Genomic DNA, 18054 nt, shown 5'->3' with positions numbered 1-18054 from the left:
TTCAGATAAATAACGAAATATTGAGACGTGTCTTTCTATTTTAAACTTCTTAGGTCTGGGCCAGATCTTCAGAATACTTAGATGTACAAGTTAGATGATATGTAGTAAATAGTCACATTAATGTGGCTAGTACGTGGAAAATTCCAGGAAATTTTGTGTGTGCATACCGAATTACTCACAGGTAATTCCATCCGACATCCTCGAAAAGCCGCGCCTGGTGCAGGTGCTAGTAACGTTGAAGCATGTCATAAGCTAACAAGATAGTGAATTATACTAATTACAATAGAAATAAGCCAAAAACGTCAGATGCCAATAATTAATTAAGCAAAATAACATAAAAACACAAGATTTCTGGCAACAGAAAAACGAATTAAGCTATGATTAAAGCATCATAATAAATTCAAGTCAAGATTTAAAACACGTCGTAATAACACAACAGTAATTCACACTGAAAATATTTTTAAAATGTCAGCAAAAACAGCCGATCTCAGCAAACATTACCACGATTTTAGTTACTAGGCGATTTGTTGTATGTTGATAATCAAAACATCAGAGGGGCGGAGTCTGTATTCTTTACAAAATGATTGGTGATTTTCAAACAATATTTCACACCAATTATTATTAAATAACCGAGGTTCACTTCAACTTTAAGTTTGCTTCTATATGATATGAGCTCGTATTTTTCATAATATTATTAACAAGTTTCGGTCATAAATTTTCTTCCCGAAGTTACATGACCTGTTTACTCTGAATGACTCGGCAGATGTCTTCAGGAACTGCGGTAAGTAGAGGTGTAGTGGGTTACTGTGGGTGTTCGTTTTTCAAACTAGTCGGATAACGGGAAGCCGTCAAGTAATGCGAATCGCCCACGGGGCAAATATGTCGGCACAGTGCCAAATAACTGGCTGTTTAGAATTTCATAATAATCCAAGCTTAATACAAAGGTAAACCTTGAGAACATTTAAAAAATTATTTTAACTGTATTCTTGAAGTTCCAACAAGTTTCTTCAGGCCAACCTGAGAAATCTGTTTTTAGTTTTTTTGACTGCGACAAGATGGCGTTCGATATTGGAGGTTCTGCACCACTGGCCTAATATAAAGAAACAACTAGAAATATAATGTTCGGGAAAACGTGCGCTAAAAGTTTAAGTTTTGTTGTGAAACTTACGTAATAAATGACGTAATTTCCGGTATAAAAATCAAATAAGTAAACCTAAAATATTTTTCTTTTCTGTTCAGAATGCTACAAAGTTTCTCAATTTCACACGCAATCACAACTGAGTATAACTTGTAAAAAAACAAATGTGAGAAACAACCTAACTGAAAGTTTCGAGTTGCATATAAATAGCAGTATATACCTCAAAATGTTTTATCTCATAAGTAGGATTACAACTGAAAAAAATATTCGACAACGAAAATTTTCACGAATTCTAGTACCAATAAAAAGAGTTCGTTTCTTAAAGGCTATTAAAGACTTGTTATATACATATGTATATTGAAAACGAGTAGAATAACGTTAAATAGCTGTTATATGTTTGATCGAACTGGTGTAAACGTTGAATATATTAAACATATCGTGAGTTATGTCTAAGACGTGTAGGCTTTTTAGTATAGTTTACGTCAGTGATGAACGTGTGGAGACCATAGTTCTCTCAAAGTGTAATAAACTATTTCAGCTGTATAAAAACGTGATTTCACTACTGACTGACTTGTGATTCTGACAGTGGTGAACTGATTAGTAATTTAACAAGTTTGTCGGTCAGTTTGTCTGTTACTTATTAATTTTTTTTAACCTTTGAATCTGTCTTTCAATGATCTATGTAAGATAAAACAACCTTACAAAGTACAATATATACGAGAGAGAATTAGCAAGTTAGTAAAATTGTTCTGTACGTGTTCACTTTAAACTTAGGCCTGATAACGAGTTAAGATAACTTGCAGAATATGAAGTCAAAAGAAATAAAACGTTTTTGTTTTCATTAAGTATACTGGACTCTGAATTCTTCTGTTTTGACACAATACACTAATTGAAAATCCGGCCCAATAAGAGAACCCTTCCAATAATACATTATGATGAAGTGCAAGTGGACCAAGGTAAGGTAAATATTAGAAAATTCCAATGCATTTCATACCGAAGGCCAGATTGAGTGAAGTAAAATATTGCTTTATTTTGTTCCTATAGAATAAGTTATTCCATATGGACATTAGTTTAAGATACGATTTTATTTATCATTTTGCTTTCTGGTTCTCATTCACTTATTATTCAATCGGAATGTTAGGAATCGGGATTCTCGGCGTTAGGTTTACCAACATACAATCATTACAAAGAAGAAACCGCTGGTAAAAAAAATGTCTTTATAATGGGCTGTTCTATGTAATTTTTAGATCTTGTTCACTCCATTATTGGCAGGTACACCTTAGCCTTCAAGTTACATGTTTACATTTGCCTAAATAATTAACTAAATAACTCAAGATTTCATCTGTTTATCTTACATTACAGGAAAAAAAAAACACAAACTTTTATTAATCAAGACTGGGAAAGTATCCAAAATACATTACCAAATCATTTACGCATAATATAGTTTGTTTGTTCCCGGATCTTGGCACATAGCAACTTAAGGGCTATCTGCCCTAGATGTTAGATGTTCCCAATTTTGAACTGATAAACTAGAGCAAAGGCAGCTAGCTAGTCAACATCAATTGTTGGGTTACTCTTGTCTAGCGAACGGTGAAATTTGACTGTCTCTGTTATAATACGTCTACTGCCCCACTGCTCAGATTATAACCTTTTATTTTTTCTCAATAATGAGACACAAAAGACGAAAATCTGTACATGGTACAACACATTATATGCTAATTCTCAACAGCTTAATGCTGAAAAAAATGCATATATACATCTATTTATTACATCAATATTTAACACTGTGCTCGGAATTTATAAACGACTTTTTACTTTCCAACGCACACTTCCTGGTCTCAGCGGTTTATAAAGCTAAAAATGAGGTTTCGATACTGGCAGAGTACAGATAACCCATAGCTATAGTCTTCTGCTTAACAGTAAACTATACGAAGATACGTTTTTAATTTTGAACCTTAAAGAACCTAACTCAACTTATTATCTAAATGACTTCAAGATGAGTTCAACATACACATTCTAATTCCGAACTGCTTTCCATAGAGATAGCAACTAGTGAGCAATACCCGCCGCCTATAGGACCTAAATTACTTGCAATCGTTTTATACTAGAATGGGGGAAAAAATCCCAATTTGGGACCGTTTTTCAGAAGAAGAGCAACCAGTCAACAACATCCGCTACTTTTTTGTTTGTTTGTTTTCGAATTTCGCACAAAGCTACTCGAGAGCTATCTGTGCTAGCCGTCCCTAATTTAGCAGTGTAAGACTAGAGGGAAGGCAGCTAGTCATCACCACACACCGCCAACTCTTGGGCTACTCTTTTACCAACGAATAGTGGGATTGACCGTCACATTATAACGCCCCCACGGCTGGAGGGCGAGCATGTTTGGCGTGACGGGGATGCGAACCCGCGACCCTCAGATTACGAATCGCACGCCTTAACACGCTTGGCCATGCCGGGTCTCTGCTACTTTTAAGGGTACTCTTAACGGAATGAATAAGTTTGAATTAGTATATAACATTTAATTACTTGCAATCATCATGTACCAAAAAAAAAAGTCACTAAGGAACAGATGTCAATCCAACAAATGTAACAATACTGGGATTCTTGCTATATAAATCAAGTTTGAACATATTTCAACTAAACAGTCACATAAAACAACAAAAGCACAAAGAAATATAAAACCGCAAATGTTGGGTTATGATACCAACAACCGTTTGTGTTTATACTCATGAATATTCTTGTCAGTGACATCATATAGTTAACACTTCAGTACCTCCTACTGTTGTCAAGTTGCTGTGGTTTACTCTGAAGATGTGCTCCAAGGTTGTTAAACACTTAAAGATCAACATGAAACCTCCTCCGTAAAATTACTGTTCTTTTCTTAGGTTTAATAATATTGCTTATTTTGTTAAGCTTATAAGTATAAAAAATTGTAATTGTAGGTTAAAAAAAACTTGGAAGTGGAACAGGGTTAATATATGTAATGCTGGGGTTTTGTCGTTGTTAGTACATAATTTACTGAAACAATTACTTTCTTGAGGTTACTTGAGTCAAGCAGGTGTTTGCAAAGATACCGAGGCCAATCACTTTTTCGCAATCAAAAGAAACAAATTACGTCATACCACCATCTGCCAATCTCAGAACGGGATATTCACAGGCGTGAGACACTGGCGTTGCGAGGATTTTTTTCGAAGGTTTTATTTCTATTAAAGGTGGTATCTTTCTCATATTTAAATACATATTATATATGTAAACGTAATACTACACGTATTACAAGGAAAACTCAATGATGAACAACTTTTTATCAAAGCAGTTCTTAGAACTAAACTGTCTAGGATTTGCTTAAACGAAGTTTATGTATATGACACAATTACACGCATGAAAATATATTTTTAATAACAATTTTGAACCGGATCGTGTAATATAAGGAAGACACTCTGTCATTTTACGTTCCGCATCGAACTTGGTAGTTGTATGTACAACAAACAGCCACAACTTTCTGAACCATATTTAGTTGCCTACCGTAAACGAAGACATGAAAGATGTATTCTTGCCGGAATGTGTTTTTACTGAGGCGTTTACGGAATGATACTTCTTCATTCACACTGTACTGAGAAACAAGACCGCTGGCCGCTCAGTACGTTATGGGTGTGATACATATACTGGTTTCACTCTTAACTTCGAGTAGATGTAGTGATTCGTAGAATTAATATTTATTTGTGGTTCTAAATGGTGTTAGTTCGCACTCACCGAACCTTTCCTGCGATGATGAGAGACACCTGTCTTTCTGTCGATAGAGCTGACCTTGACCCATCTTAGACTATAAATATTTTGCAATTTTTCTTTCATCTCCACGCTTTTTGTTGTGGTTCACGGCTAGTGGCTATCAGGGTCAAGAGAAGGAAACAACCTACGGATGTCACGATCGTTTCATAACGCATGACCACCAAACTCTTCAAAGCGAGCCTTCTATTAGGTTGTAGAATATAACCTATCGATGCCAAGTACGACAGAAAAAGCCACTTAACATCCGATAGGTAGCACTTGCTATCTTCAACAGACCGTGAATTACACATTTATTTTACTGAATATTTATATTCTAGTTCCGTTATTAGTGAAAGGGAAATGCGATAACACAAACTTCCGACCATTGTGCTGAGGTCTAACTAAATTATTAAACGCCAGCTCGCTTCACTCACTTTAAATAAGATTGTATCTATATTTTCCGCTTGAGGTTGCTATTCTCAATCAATGATTTTAACATACAATTAAAGTATAACAATATTGAAGCTTATATATAATCAAAGAATCTGAGTTAAGTTTGTTTCTTATGCAGGAAGTTAACCTAAAAGCTGTGAAAACTGAAACATTCCCGAAGAACCAAAATTAATGAAAGGATATATGTTAGAAAATGAGATAAAAATCGCCCTTTCATAACTATGGATTAATTTACAAGATAAAAGGTTTCAGAGCTCAGTTTATGTAAAGAATTTTACAATTTTAATAAAAACATTATCGACATGGAAACAAATTACAATGATTACACAGAATGTAACGCTTCCAGACTCACCATACAAGCCTCTCGGATGTATGAAAATTATCTGTAATGCTGAGACATATTACGTAAGTTTAGAACACTTTCTCCATTTTGAAAGTAAAAAAAAAGAAACTAGAAAAAAACGTGAACCTAAGATATATGTATATATATATATATATATGTATAATTTACATTTATGTTATTTCACCTGTCAGTAAGCATTTTAGGTGGCATAAAACTTGTTTATTGTGCTAAGCCTTAAAATGTTGAAATTATTAAGGAAACAAATGTTAATAAAAATATTATAACCAAATGTTAATGTCTGTTGAGCGTTGTTGTAAGAGGACAGAACGAAGAACCCAAGGTTTAACGTAAGTGAGTAGACACTATTTCACACAATAATTCAGCTTCAAAAGCTAACCCACTATAACAATATTAATGTTAAAAGTCAAGCCTGTTAATTCGTATCAAATTGTAAGCTAGTAAGTACGCCTAACTTACAACCTAAAAACATAATCTTGTAACATAGTAACTTTATAAGAACACCTCTAATGTGAAAGTCACTGGACGTAATGAGAAAAACAATTATCATAATAATTTAAGATGCATTATAAAGAATTTAAACTGAAAACGAGGTCTTATTTTTTGAATATATATTAATTTTATATACATCAGTATTATTTACCAAAATTTATTAGCTAATACAACTGTACTGAATTTTAAAGTAAAGATATTTTAAAATTAAATGGAATGTTAAAATAAGTTATTAAATTTTACGACCTAAAAGGAGAATTCTGTTAGTTTGTTTTGAATTTCGCGCAAAGCTGCTCGAGGGCTATTTGCGCTATCCGTCCTTAATTTAGCAGTGTAAGACTAGAGGGAAGGCAGCTAGTCATTACCACCCACTGCTAACTCTTGGGCTACTCTTTTACCAAGGAATAGTGGGATTGACCGTCACATTATAACGCCCCCACGCCTGAATGGGCGAGCATATTTGGTGCGACGGGAATTCGAACCCGCGACTTTCAGATTACGAGTCGAACGCCTTAACCCATCTGGCCATGCTAAGCCCAGCCTCAACTTTAAGATTTTTTTAACAGGCATAGTTTATTAAATAAAGGCTTACGAGACATTCATTTTCTTCTTCATATGATTAAGCCATTGTCAAAAGACAATAAGTTTTTTTATACACTAAAACGTATTTTTAAATGTAATTTTATTATTTTGTTGCTTGTTCACAATTACTTCTTAAAAAGTAATTAAATTAACATATTAAAAATAAATATATATAAATATTACTCTAGAAATGAAAATCAACTATGTACTTTCTTTAATCTCAGTCAGTTGTAATTTATTTTTAAAATAGTAAAATAAAAACATGCAAATTACAAATAATATTTAGCCTATTGATTATTTCACCAGAATAAAAAAATTTAGAACCGTCTCGTTAAGTTCTGTTTGTGTTCGGAAAATCCTCGGTAGGCAACAAGTGGAACATACCTGGTTCTGTGTAGCAGCTGGCCCGTAGCCTCGGGCTCAAGAGAACACCCCAAGTCTGATGATTTAAGGCTATCTCTACAAATGCTTCTACGGTTTAAAAAATTTTAAATTAAAAAACATTCAGCTTGTCTGAGAACATTTCTTTCCCCAAGTAAAGTTGAGCACTGAGCGGAATCGATTGTTGAAGTGAAAAGAATTCTTCTAGATTACTACGCATACAGAAAATTTCGTTCACCATACAATCGCTAACTAATGAGTTCACCTCGAAGTGTTCATAATTTGTACGAGAAAGCAGGCTACTATAGGTTCTCACCCACTAGTCGCCACGTCTACGGAACGGTACTTACCTGAGTTCGCGTACAGAGCACGAGGACACGAACCCACACATTTCTACTTGCCAGAATGGGCGGGAGAAACCTGTTGGGCTGGGTCGCCGTTTTTGTAACCAAGTTGCTGGCCTCTAGGGGTTTGTATGTTAATAAATATAAAGAACGGTGTCTTCGCAAGAGATAAAATACACGTAGTCTCCTAGACAGGAACACGTTAAAGCCAGAATAACAAAGAGAAATGGTTAATTAGCTACGTTAAGTAACCTGATGATAAAACGAGTGTCGAGATGAAACAATTTCAATGCATTCCATACACAGAAAGATCAAAATAATTCACCAATTCTTTACTTCCTTTGTCATATGTAATACTTAGGCTGATAAACACATATTGACATGAAATAAACATACTATCTTCGTTATTAAACAATGTTATTGTTTCTACGAATAGTGCTCGTCTTTAATAGTTCATAGAATAAAATATTTTAATTTTAAAAGTTAGAAAAAACGATTATTTTGTGTTGGTTAGTGTGTGTGTGATGTTTTAATGAAATAAGAAGTGTCTATTCATACAGGGTGATTATAAAGTCAGTATGGTTGTTAAAACTGTTTGCAGAACAAATCGAATCAAACAATTTGAGCATAAGTTATGCTTAAGACCCCATGAGAGCTCATTCATTGATTTCTGAATATGGCAGTAGGAGCCGTTACTATGGCAACTGTTCATTATTACCACTATCGTTTTCGATTACTCACTCGTCTCAAGAATGGTCTGGGACACTGCAGTACGTAACAGTTCTCGTGCAGCTCCACAGTTACGTGTATTTTATGAGGAATTGTTTAACTCACGCATCCCCAGTAAACAGCAGGAGCGAGATCAAGGGAATGTGGTGGCCAGGCAAGGTGGGAGTGGTGGTTATCCTCCTTATACTTCCATCTGACCTGGTCATCTCTCTCTCCTAACCGCACTCCTGCTCACTACAGGATCTTTTTGAAGACGTAACTATTCTTCAAGTGAAAAATGCCATTGCGACATTAGTACGATTCGTAATAATACGTTACGTACTAGAAGCCGTAACAGAAAAATTGTGCTAACACTGAATTCTTGGTGTATTTCCAGAAACCACTCGATCGTCCTGCGAAATATTCATTATAAATTTGTAACCACCCTGTATGACTTGTTTGAAATAACCAATTTCATCAAATACAAACTCCAGATGTTAGTACAGCCTCTACATGTTTAGGGTAAAGGCATTTCGATCGATATTTATAATATAAAAGTAGCCCAGTAATCAAAACCTTAAATTTATATGAAGTTTCAGAAGTTTTTGTTTATCCTCAACTATTTTGTAATTATAAAACAAATATCCATATAATATGACCACTGACGCTTACACAGAGTTTTAAATGACCGAAGTAGTTCTTAATAATATAACATTTATTCTAACAACTTTAAAGATTCACAACAAAATAACACGTGACAATGACCATTAAGCAGTTACCTTTGACGGTTTGTTACATTGAGGTCAACCTGCTGGAAACAATAGGATTCTAGCTAATGTTGTGTAGCTTTATCGACATGTTATTGATAAACATGTCAGTTGTTTACCTAAAACTGTCTGAAACTAGAGACACAATAAAACAAGAAAGAATCCTTAAAGCCATAGTACTTGAAATTATTTTAGCGGGTTTAGAGTAACTTAAGCTATAAGACCTTTTTTTAATTTTTATTATGTATATTTCTCTGTACTGGTAATACCAAATGAGTATACCCGATTCGATTTTATTACTCATCAGGATCTCTACCAGCCTACCCTCAAATTATTCTTTTAGACAAGATAAGAGTAAATCATGCTATGTGATCTTTGACATGAGTCCAAGACTGTAATTATATCTCAAATCGGTTAAGAGATGACGGTTTGTTTTTTTATTTAAATTTCGCGCAAAGCTACACGAGGGGTATCTGCGCTAGCCGTCCCTAATTTAGCAGTGTAAGACTAGAGGGAAGGCAGCTAGTCATCACCACCTACCGCCAACTCTTGGGCTACTCTTTTACCAACGAATAATGGGATTGACCGTCACATTATAACGCCCTCACAGCTGAAAGGGCGAGCATTTTTAGTGCGACAGGGATTCGAACCCGCGACCCTCAGATTACGAGTTGAACACCTTAATCCACCTGGCCATGCCGGGCCCCGTGATTCAGTTTACACAAATTTAAAATACTTATAACACCGCATTTTATCGCACTGTAACAATTAATATTTGCTAAGAAAAATACGTGTTAACCAAACCACGTGTTGTATCATAAGTTTTGGCTCCAAGAATTCGTGAAATGGGACTTCATAACGACCTAGTATTACGAACGTGTACTGTTGTGAAAAGGAATACAAAATGCTAAATTGAATCTATGGCCTACATTCAGATAAAATCTGTATAAAAATATTCAAAATTGTTATGAAATGTTTCAATAACACTTATATGTAGTAGAAGAAAATATGCATAATATAAAGAATCTAGAATATGCACGCACACAGTTTACAGGAGAGAGTGTGGGGCATGGCCTTCGTGGTCACTTAATTCTATAGCACCATGAATAGGTTTAGCTACTTTTTATTTTTAAAAATGCTTCTCAAAGCAAATATAGCTTTAGGCTTACCTATTTTTCATTCTGCTGTATAAAAGAATTTAATATATTACGGAGCATAAGGTTTATCTTGGTAATAGTATGTAAAATGTTCGGCTTAGTTATCTCTAAAAGGAAATGAAGCATCATATTTAGCTGTGTTTTTCTTTCTATTTATTAAGGGCAGCTAGTCATCACCACTCACCGCCAACACTTGGTCTACTCTTTTACCAAGGAATAGTGAGATTGACCGTCACATTATAACGCCCCCCACGGCGAGTATGTTTGGCGCGACCGGGATTCGAATCTGCAACCCTCGGATTACTAGTCGCACGTCTTAACACGCTGGGCCATGCCGGGCTTACTAATCACTATAGATATTTATATATATAACCTTTATAAACTAAAAACAGCATATTCATAATGCAATTTGTCACAACGCAATGATTTTTTATTGTGATAATCAGATGAAGTTGCTAGTTACAACATTTCGTACCTTTTTTCAATATATAACGATTAGGCTTCAACACATTTTAGAAGGTGACATTCTACAAGTAAAATGGAAAAAATACTTTTAAGACTGGTAAGAGTTTGGGATATGTTTTGTTTTTTATTTTACACAATTGAAATTTCTAACACGTCCACAAAAGGGTGCGTCAGATCCAACTTTCTGTAGATGTTAAATGAGGCCACATATACTTGTCTTTTAGGCCACAGATTTCATAGTTATCTATACATCGATGACCTCCTTTTACTGGCCCACGGTGGTTCACGTGACTTCAACACACCCAAAATTGCCAGAGGCTTCAGATGTCTTTTGAAGTAATATTTTCATTAATATTTCAATGTTTACATGTAGTTTACTCAGAAATGCGTCAATAAATAATGCAAAACCTATGAAATTAATATAAACAAAACTCTTAATATGCAACAGGTATACCAGAAGTTGCTGTCTTGCTTGCACTGAGAAGTCAGGGCCATCCAGTAAAGGTCCCAGTGTTTGTTCAACAATAAAAATACTCACTAGAGGGCTTGAATATTAAGGTGTTAGTTCGAATGTTTAATTCAACCGGTTAAACTAATCGTGTTAAGCCTAAAATATGTTATCTGTATTAGGGAAGTTATTAAAATTACTTTAGTCCTTGTGTTCCGTGAGAGCTGCTATTTCTGTTGAAAAATATGTTTTATAATGCTTTTTAAAAGGAATAAATGTCACAGGTATTATGTTGTTTGTATTCGACCTTTTTTTCCTTTCAGTCTTTTCAAGAAAGGTAACTCTTCTTTTTTTACGTTATTATTAACCACACATACTGAAATAACAAAATAATAATAATGAATTTGGGATATTGAATAATTAGTTTATCACTATGAAAATATAGTGTGATTTATTTATCTGATCACTATAAGGGGAGTCTGGTATGTTAAAAAAAAAGACGGGAATAAATCTTATCGATTTCCTTCTATAGTTACTCAATTGAAAAGAACGTCAGTAGCTTGGTACAATGCTTACTATATTATTTTTGTGGTGGGTGGATTATACAAATATTTGGCCCATGTGATGGTAACAATAAAAATATCACTACCATATAGTTTCTAGATAAAAACGCACTAGTAGTTAATAGTTTATAATAATTCTTCATGTGACAGAAGGTGTGTGAGAGTTTCTAAAGCTTGATTACTTTGTTTTAACAGTAAACCTACACGTATGTTCCTATCACAGGGATTAAAACCTTATATTTGGCGTTATAAGCCCACGTCTTACTGCTATTCCCCAAGGGGCCCTTTTGGAAAAGAAAGAGTCTTGTGATTAGTAATTTGGCGCATCGGCTATTTGTTTATTGTTGGCATTGCGTACGACAGTCTTAGAAACTATCTATAAAGATTTATACCACACTTTTAAGTTATAATGACTAAAAAAGGTTTTACTTCATTAATATGTTAATCCCCGAAATTGTTTTTTCCAAACCAACCATTAGATCCAATTTAAAAAACACAACTTCTAGTACAAGCCAAAGTAATACGGACTGTAAAACAACAGTCAGTATTTCCAGAACTAAATAAAGAAATCAAGGTGCTGCGGACTATGAAACAACTTACAATATTTTTAGAACTAAATAAAGAAACCAAGGTACTAGTCTTTAAAACAACTGTCAGTATTTCCAGTACTAAATAAGGAATTCAAGGTATTACGGACTGTACAGCAACTGTCAGTATTTCCGGTACTAAATGTTCACCTTTCTTTATGCGTGTTTCCATAAGTAGAGTTACATCTAGAGCAGTTGAGTTCATGTATCATTCTAGATGCTTTATGTACGAAACTTTGTCATATGTTTTTGCATTGTGTTGTAAGATCGAGAACAATATCTAAAAACCAACTTTTAGATAACTGCTATGAACTAGTGGAAATAACAGTTTTTACAGTTAACATACGTTGACCAGTAAATAGTAGTATTATATTTATTACTTGTTTTGAAACATTAAATCTACTTGTTTAATAATATTAACTTTAAATATTAGGTTGAGGAATAATTCGTGAGCGTTTTTAAATAATTTCATTCAAGCATTACATGCAAGACTATACAATACTTCAGTGCATGAACACATTACACCCAAAACATTTATTATGATACTTTATTTCATGTAATACCTAGGTATATAGTATGCATTGTTTTAAACGAAATTGCAAGAAATTAAATGCGAAAAGCAGATGGTGTCGAAAATGCTCGATTTTGCCCACTTGACATTCCATTTAATGAGCTGAAAATGAAAGCAAAATTTAAAGACATATGAAAATCAAACACACCATCTATTAGAGCAAAAAATTATCTACCAAATGACATGAAATATTTTGCGAAAGCGTTTCATTTATGAATATATATTTTTAACTTGAAAAAACGCTCACGAATTATTCCTCAACCCAATAGATCATGTATGATGTTTATTTTACATTGTGGAAAACCATTTTGCTTAGATGTAATCTGATATGTGAACTCCTTGTGTAGTTTTGTGATAAATATTTTAACTAGATATACATTAAATAATCGTCCAGTCTACACGTGCTACTTGAACATTTCTGGGGCAGGATTTGATGGAACACATGTAGATAAGCCTCGAAGGTCATACTGAATGTAGTTTGTCTAGGTTCCACTGGTCTCCTAGCCCTCAAGGTTAGCCTACCTCTCTTCTCTACGTGAGACATCATATAAAATATCCTCGTTTTTTCTTTATTTGATTTGGTAAACAGCTTTTGCAAAGTCGTGTGAAAACGAGCAAAACGAATGCAAACTTGTTAGTGCAGAGTAAATAGCTCGATTTCATTGCAATATGTTAGCATTGTTTTGACCATCGGCCTACTTGTACACCCGACTGATAAGTCACTTGAACTAGAAGTTTTGTTAAGAAAACAATCCTAAAACGGGATTTCATTTTCTTATATGAGATAAAACTAGGTTTATTTAGTAAAAGTAATGCTTTCTCCCGTAATTTTTAGTACACAAAATAATTAACATTTTGTGTATTCATTAGTATTTTCCATTATGTATAAAACGGAAATAAGGAATTTAAAGTACTCAATAGAAAGGTTACAAGTATCAGGAAAAATATTATCACTAAATAAAAACACTACGCAGGGTTTGCTATTGAACCAGAAGAAAAGGAAACAAACAAGGTAAAGATGGAAGTGGACATATCACTTGAGAGACTAATGATCACATTGTAAACTAAGTTATCTCAACTTTACATGAACAATGAAATCCCTACACAACTGGCTTCTCCAGTTTGTGTATCGAAAGTTTGGTGTTTGAATAGAATCTCAAGCTTTCATTATTATACCTCTCCTTTAGTTAACTTTAGGGCATTGTTACTTTTATGACTATTTTAAAACAGAGTAATATTTTACGATTGAAAATTCTGGTTCTATTTGTTTTTCATTGAGGAAGCCAGTAATATAAGGATTTTATCTTCATGTAAATACGAGACAGCGTAGTCTGCTATGTAATCATTAGCCTCTCAAGTGATATGTCCACTTCCATCCTTATCTTGTTTGATTCCTTCTTTCTAGTTCGGTAGCGAGTCCTAAATAGTTTTTTAACTTTCTAGCGATCATTTTTTCTTTAATACCTGTTTTTTTTTACTTTTTTATAAGATGGCGTACGTGATTTACTGAGTTATAGAGCGTATTCTAAAGCTTTATAAATTTTGCATATAGTATGATAAAACAATTAATAATAGATTGTGAAGCCTGTTTTGGTCCATTAAATGATGATAAAATTATAGTTACTGCTAGAACCAGGCAGTCGCTAGGCCTGTTGAAGAAAGGTGATGAACGAAAATAAAAAATCTCGGTTTTGGCTATTCGCCATTTTTCAACTTTGGGACACTCTGGATAGTTGAAAAGCGGCATAAACACTACAGACAGAGTAACTATGCCAGGTAGCCTTTTATATCTAGCTTCTGATGACCTGTAGAGAAGATAATCCAGATAATTTTTATATTGATTTAATACAGGCATTCGTGCCATCTCTACCTAGCGTACTCTCCAATTTCTAGATATTTCTCAAGACGAAAAGTACAGAAACACGATAAGTATGTGAAAAATCTTTTCTAGAAGTTTTATTTCTAGACATTACATTACATGATTAAAATGCAAACACCACCATTATATGAAAAGTCTTCACTACATTTCGTTACTATAATTCTGTGGGTTTCTCATCATAACTAGAACAGAAACAAGACAACTATATAGAAAGTCATCATTACACATAGAATTTCCACATATTTCGCAACATGACTAAAAAGGAAACGTGATCGTTAGTAATTTTATTGCTAGAGGTTTCTCAGTTTCTCAGAGCAGAAATGTTACAGATATTTATAAATTCATCGATAGATCCTTTATTTACAGAGGTTTATCAGCGTGACTATAGTAAAAATATTATAACTATATGGAAAACTCATTTAGCTTCATTTCTAGAAGTTTTTCAGTGTATCTTGAAGTGAAAGTGCGACTATGACACATTATCTGTAATACATCTGAACTATACAGATGTCTTCTGTCTATTGGAAATCGCATACATCAATCCCACGTCTTACTGTCTTTCATAGTATTAATTCATCTTACTTTGAGTAGTTTACTTCAGAGCTGATAGGTGGCATTTTAAGAGACACGTAATTTTGTTTATATAAAAATATAATTATGGTATAGCAGCACATATCTATTATTATATCTATTGTTAATATTATAGACTAATATTATATATAAGTCCTAAATAAGAATACAGTTTGTTATATTTGTTACAACAAATACACAGCAAGTATAATGTTAACTTCACGTCCTTTCAAACCAGTTGATAATACTTGTTACAAGTATATATCAAAGTTTAATGTTAGCCATGTTTCCTCTACAACCAGTATACATCAAAGTGTAGTGTTAACCCTATTTCCTTTACAACAGTTGGTAATACTTGTTACATCATGTATACATCAAAGTGTAGTGTTAACCCTATTTCCTTTACAACAGTTAGTAATACTTGTTACATCATGTATACATCAAAGTGTAGTGTTAACCCTATTTCCTTTACAACAGTTGGTAATACTTGTTACATCATCTATACATCAAAGTGTAGTGTTAATCCTATTTCCTTTAGAACAGTTGGTAATACTTGTTACATCATGTATACATCAAAGTTTAATGTTATCCCTATATCCTTTACAATAAGTGGGCAATACACAGTACAAAAAGTATACTTCAAAGTGTATTGTTAACCCTATTTCTTTAAAACCAGTAACAACATGCACGATGATGTTACTTGCTTTACAACCAGTTGCTAGCAGTTAATACATAAGTAAACCTGCACATTCAAGCTGCACCTTTCATGAAGACTGACGTCATGACCTAATATCGTTATTGAACGCTGTCTTACAGACAATGAGAAGTAAAAACTAAAGCTGTTATCTACATTACCCATCAGGTTTAGCCGGAGTTTCACTCAAGCGACGTATTTAAATTCCAAAAAGGATTGAATCGTGAATGACAGTTAATGTTTTGTCAGATTAGAGAAACCATGGTTTAAATGACGCAATTAATAGTATGACGTCTTTATCTATTTTGTTTGTAAATGTTTCTTAGATTTAACGTCACTTAGGTCAGAAGAGTGTTCTGCCAGTAAAGGACAAAGCGTGATTCATTTTATCTTCGCTAGAGTTACAAAATTTATATTTACTCTTTTTTTACAAACATTTTCAACAGATAAGTTATAAATACTAGTTCAATTCGTTGTTTTTTATTCGCACACGGAAGTTTAATTTATATAAAACAGGTAAGTATTTAATATATAGTTTTGTTAAGGAGATTGAAAATTCTACAATATGTGGCCTTGTTCAAAGAAACAAAGACTTTTTTAAACGTTTTTTGAATTTATAACATATAGAATTATCACGAAATTGTAAACACGTTGGTTGGATCTTTTTTTCATTATCACAAAAATAGCATCTTAATACCAGTAATACAGTAACTATTGAAGGGATATCAGTTGTTCAAATATTGGTGAAAAGAAACAACTTTAACACCAGTAAATCAAGTTATCACTGGAGGTACATCGCTGTTATTGAGACCTTAATAATAAGAAACATCTTTAACACCAGTAATGCGTAACCGCTTTATGGACATCACTATTTTAAACCTTACTAATAAGGAATACCTTTAATACCAGTAACAGGTAACCGCTGTAGGGACATTAAATAATTTAGCTGTCTACATATTATGTCAACTTACTTTGCATGATTGAGATATTCTAAACTCTAAAGATAATGGTCAGTTCCGACGTGTCCATTGGGTGAGATCATTGTCACAAACCTAAGAAATTTGATACTTCACAGCGGTCAGTCATAGATCGTCTCTATCTAGTAGAAGACTACCTAACCTTCAGGGTTTCTAACCGTGGTCAGGCAGATAGACGTAGATCGTCACAGAACACTCCGACCAAATGGAATCGTTTCCGTGTTTTACGTAAAACTCCAATATTTTACTTCGTACACAAGAGGAACTGCTAGAGCTCCGCGTTTGGTTTTGATTAATTATCCGAGGGATTATCAAACACAAAAGTAATCAGCGTGCAGCCAGTGGTTACGAGTAATGTTGGCAACTACGGCGTAACCTGGACTCAACACGGCTTCCTTCCGGCGTCACTAAGTAGGCCACTGAACACCTGGTCAAAGAAGCCTAAATTCCCAAATTTTTGTCAGGAACGGCAGTTTCACCCTTAGACACTTCAGAACTGACCATCAATAAAAGTATCAGTTTTCTCACCCATGTCCTGATCTTCATGAGGGTAGCTGCTACAATAGGGCCAGCTCTTTCTTGTAAGAAATAGCTCACGGATCTATCTTCTAGGTATATGTCTTAGCTTTTAACCTGTAGCCAAGGTGCGTAGAAGTTAGTTTGTCACGTGACTCAACCTGTTCTTAGGCTTTCTAGTGATTGGCGCTCAGCGGCATGACGAGAGGGACAACCTTTACCATGTTAAGCCCGTTCCACGACAAGGTGCAACGCGCCCTGGTGCTGATTCACCAGGGTAGATTTCTCTGGTAGACGCATGTGCTCACCACTACCGTGAAGTTCCACAAGTGGAGATTCCTCTGCGAAGAAAAGCAGAACAAAAAATAGATTTCTCACGGAAACGTTCTAACTTGACTTTCATCCGAAAAAAAACCAAAAACAATAAAAACCTACCTGTTAGATATTCGCTATACTGACACGTTCCTCCTTGTTGAAAAGTTTTTGCAACCAAAAAAAAAAAAAAAAAGTACTTTAGCCATTTTCTTTATACGACTGGGAGAGGACTAGCAATTAGAGTGCTCAGAATGGGAGTCAGAGGATTCACGGTTTGCAACCCGTCAATGCAAAAAGTAGCAACAAAACAAACGTGTTCTA

General features: G+C 34.2%; 1 protein-coding gene across 2 annotated transcripts in view; it reads right to left on the bottom strand.

The window, feature by feature from the left end:
- LOC143255491 (uncharacterized) overlaps positions 1-17555 on the bottom strand; it is a 142045-nt gene extending 124490 nt beyond the window's left edge. The window contains exon 1 of one of the 2 annotated variants that reach the window (XM_076511232.1): positions 17431-17555. In XM_076511232.1, coding sequence (XP_076367347.1) covers positions 17431-17434 — 4 coding nt within the window. In that variant the 5' untranslated portion in view covers positions 17435-17555. Of the gene's footprint in view, positions 1-7175; positions 7402-17430 lie in introns of those variants that run through there. The other variant, XM_076511233.1, reaches the window with a different exon arrangement.
- Positions 17556-18054: the final 499 nt, after the last annotated feature.

This window comes from Tachypleus tridentatus, chromosome 7 (assembly GCF_004210375.1).
Source record: "Tachypleus tridentatus isolate NWPU-2018 chromosome 7, ASM421037v1, whole genome shotgun sequence".
In the NCBI taxonomy this organism is placed as follows: Eukaryota; Metazoa; Arthropoda; class Merostomata; order Xiphosura; family Limulidae; genus Tachypleus; species Tachypleus tridentatus.
The sequence above is the reverse complement of the archived record's forward strand: the minus strand, read 5'-3'. Positions and strand labels throughout refer to the sequence as shown.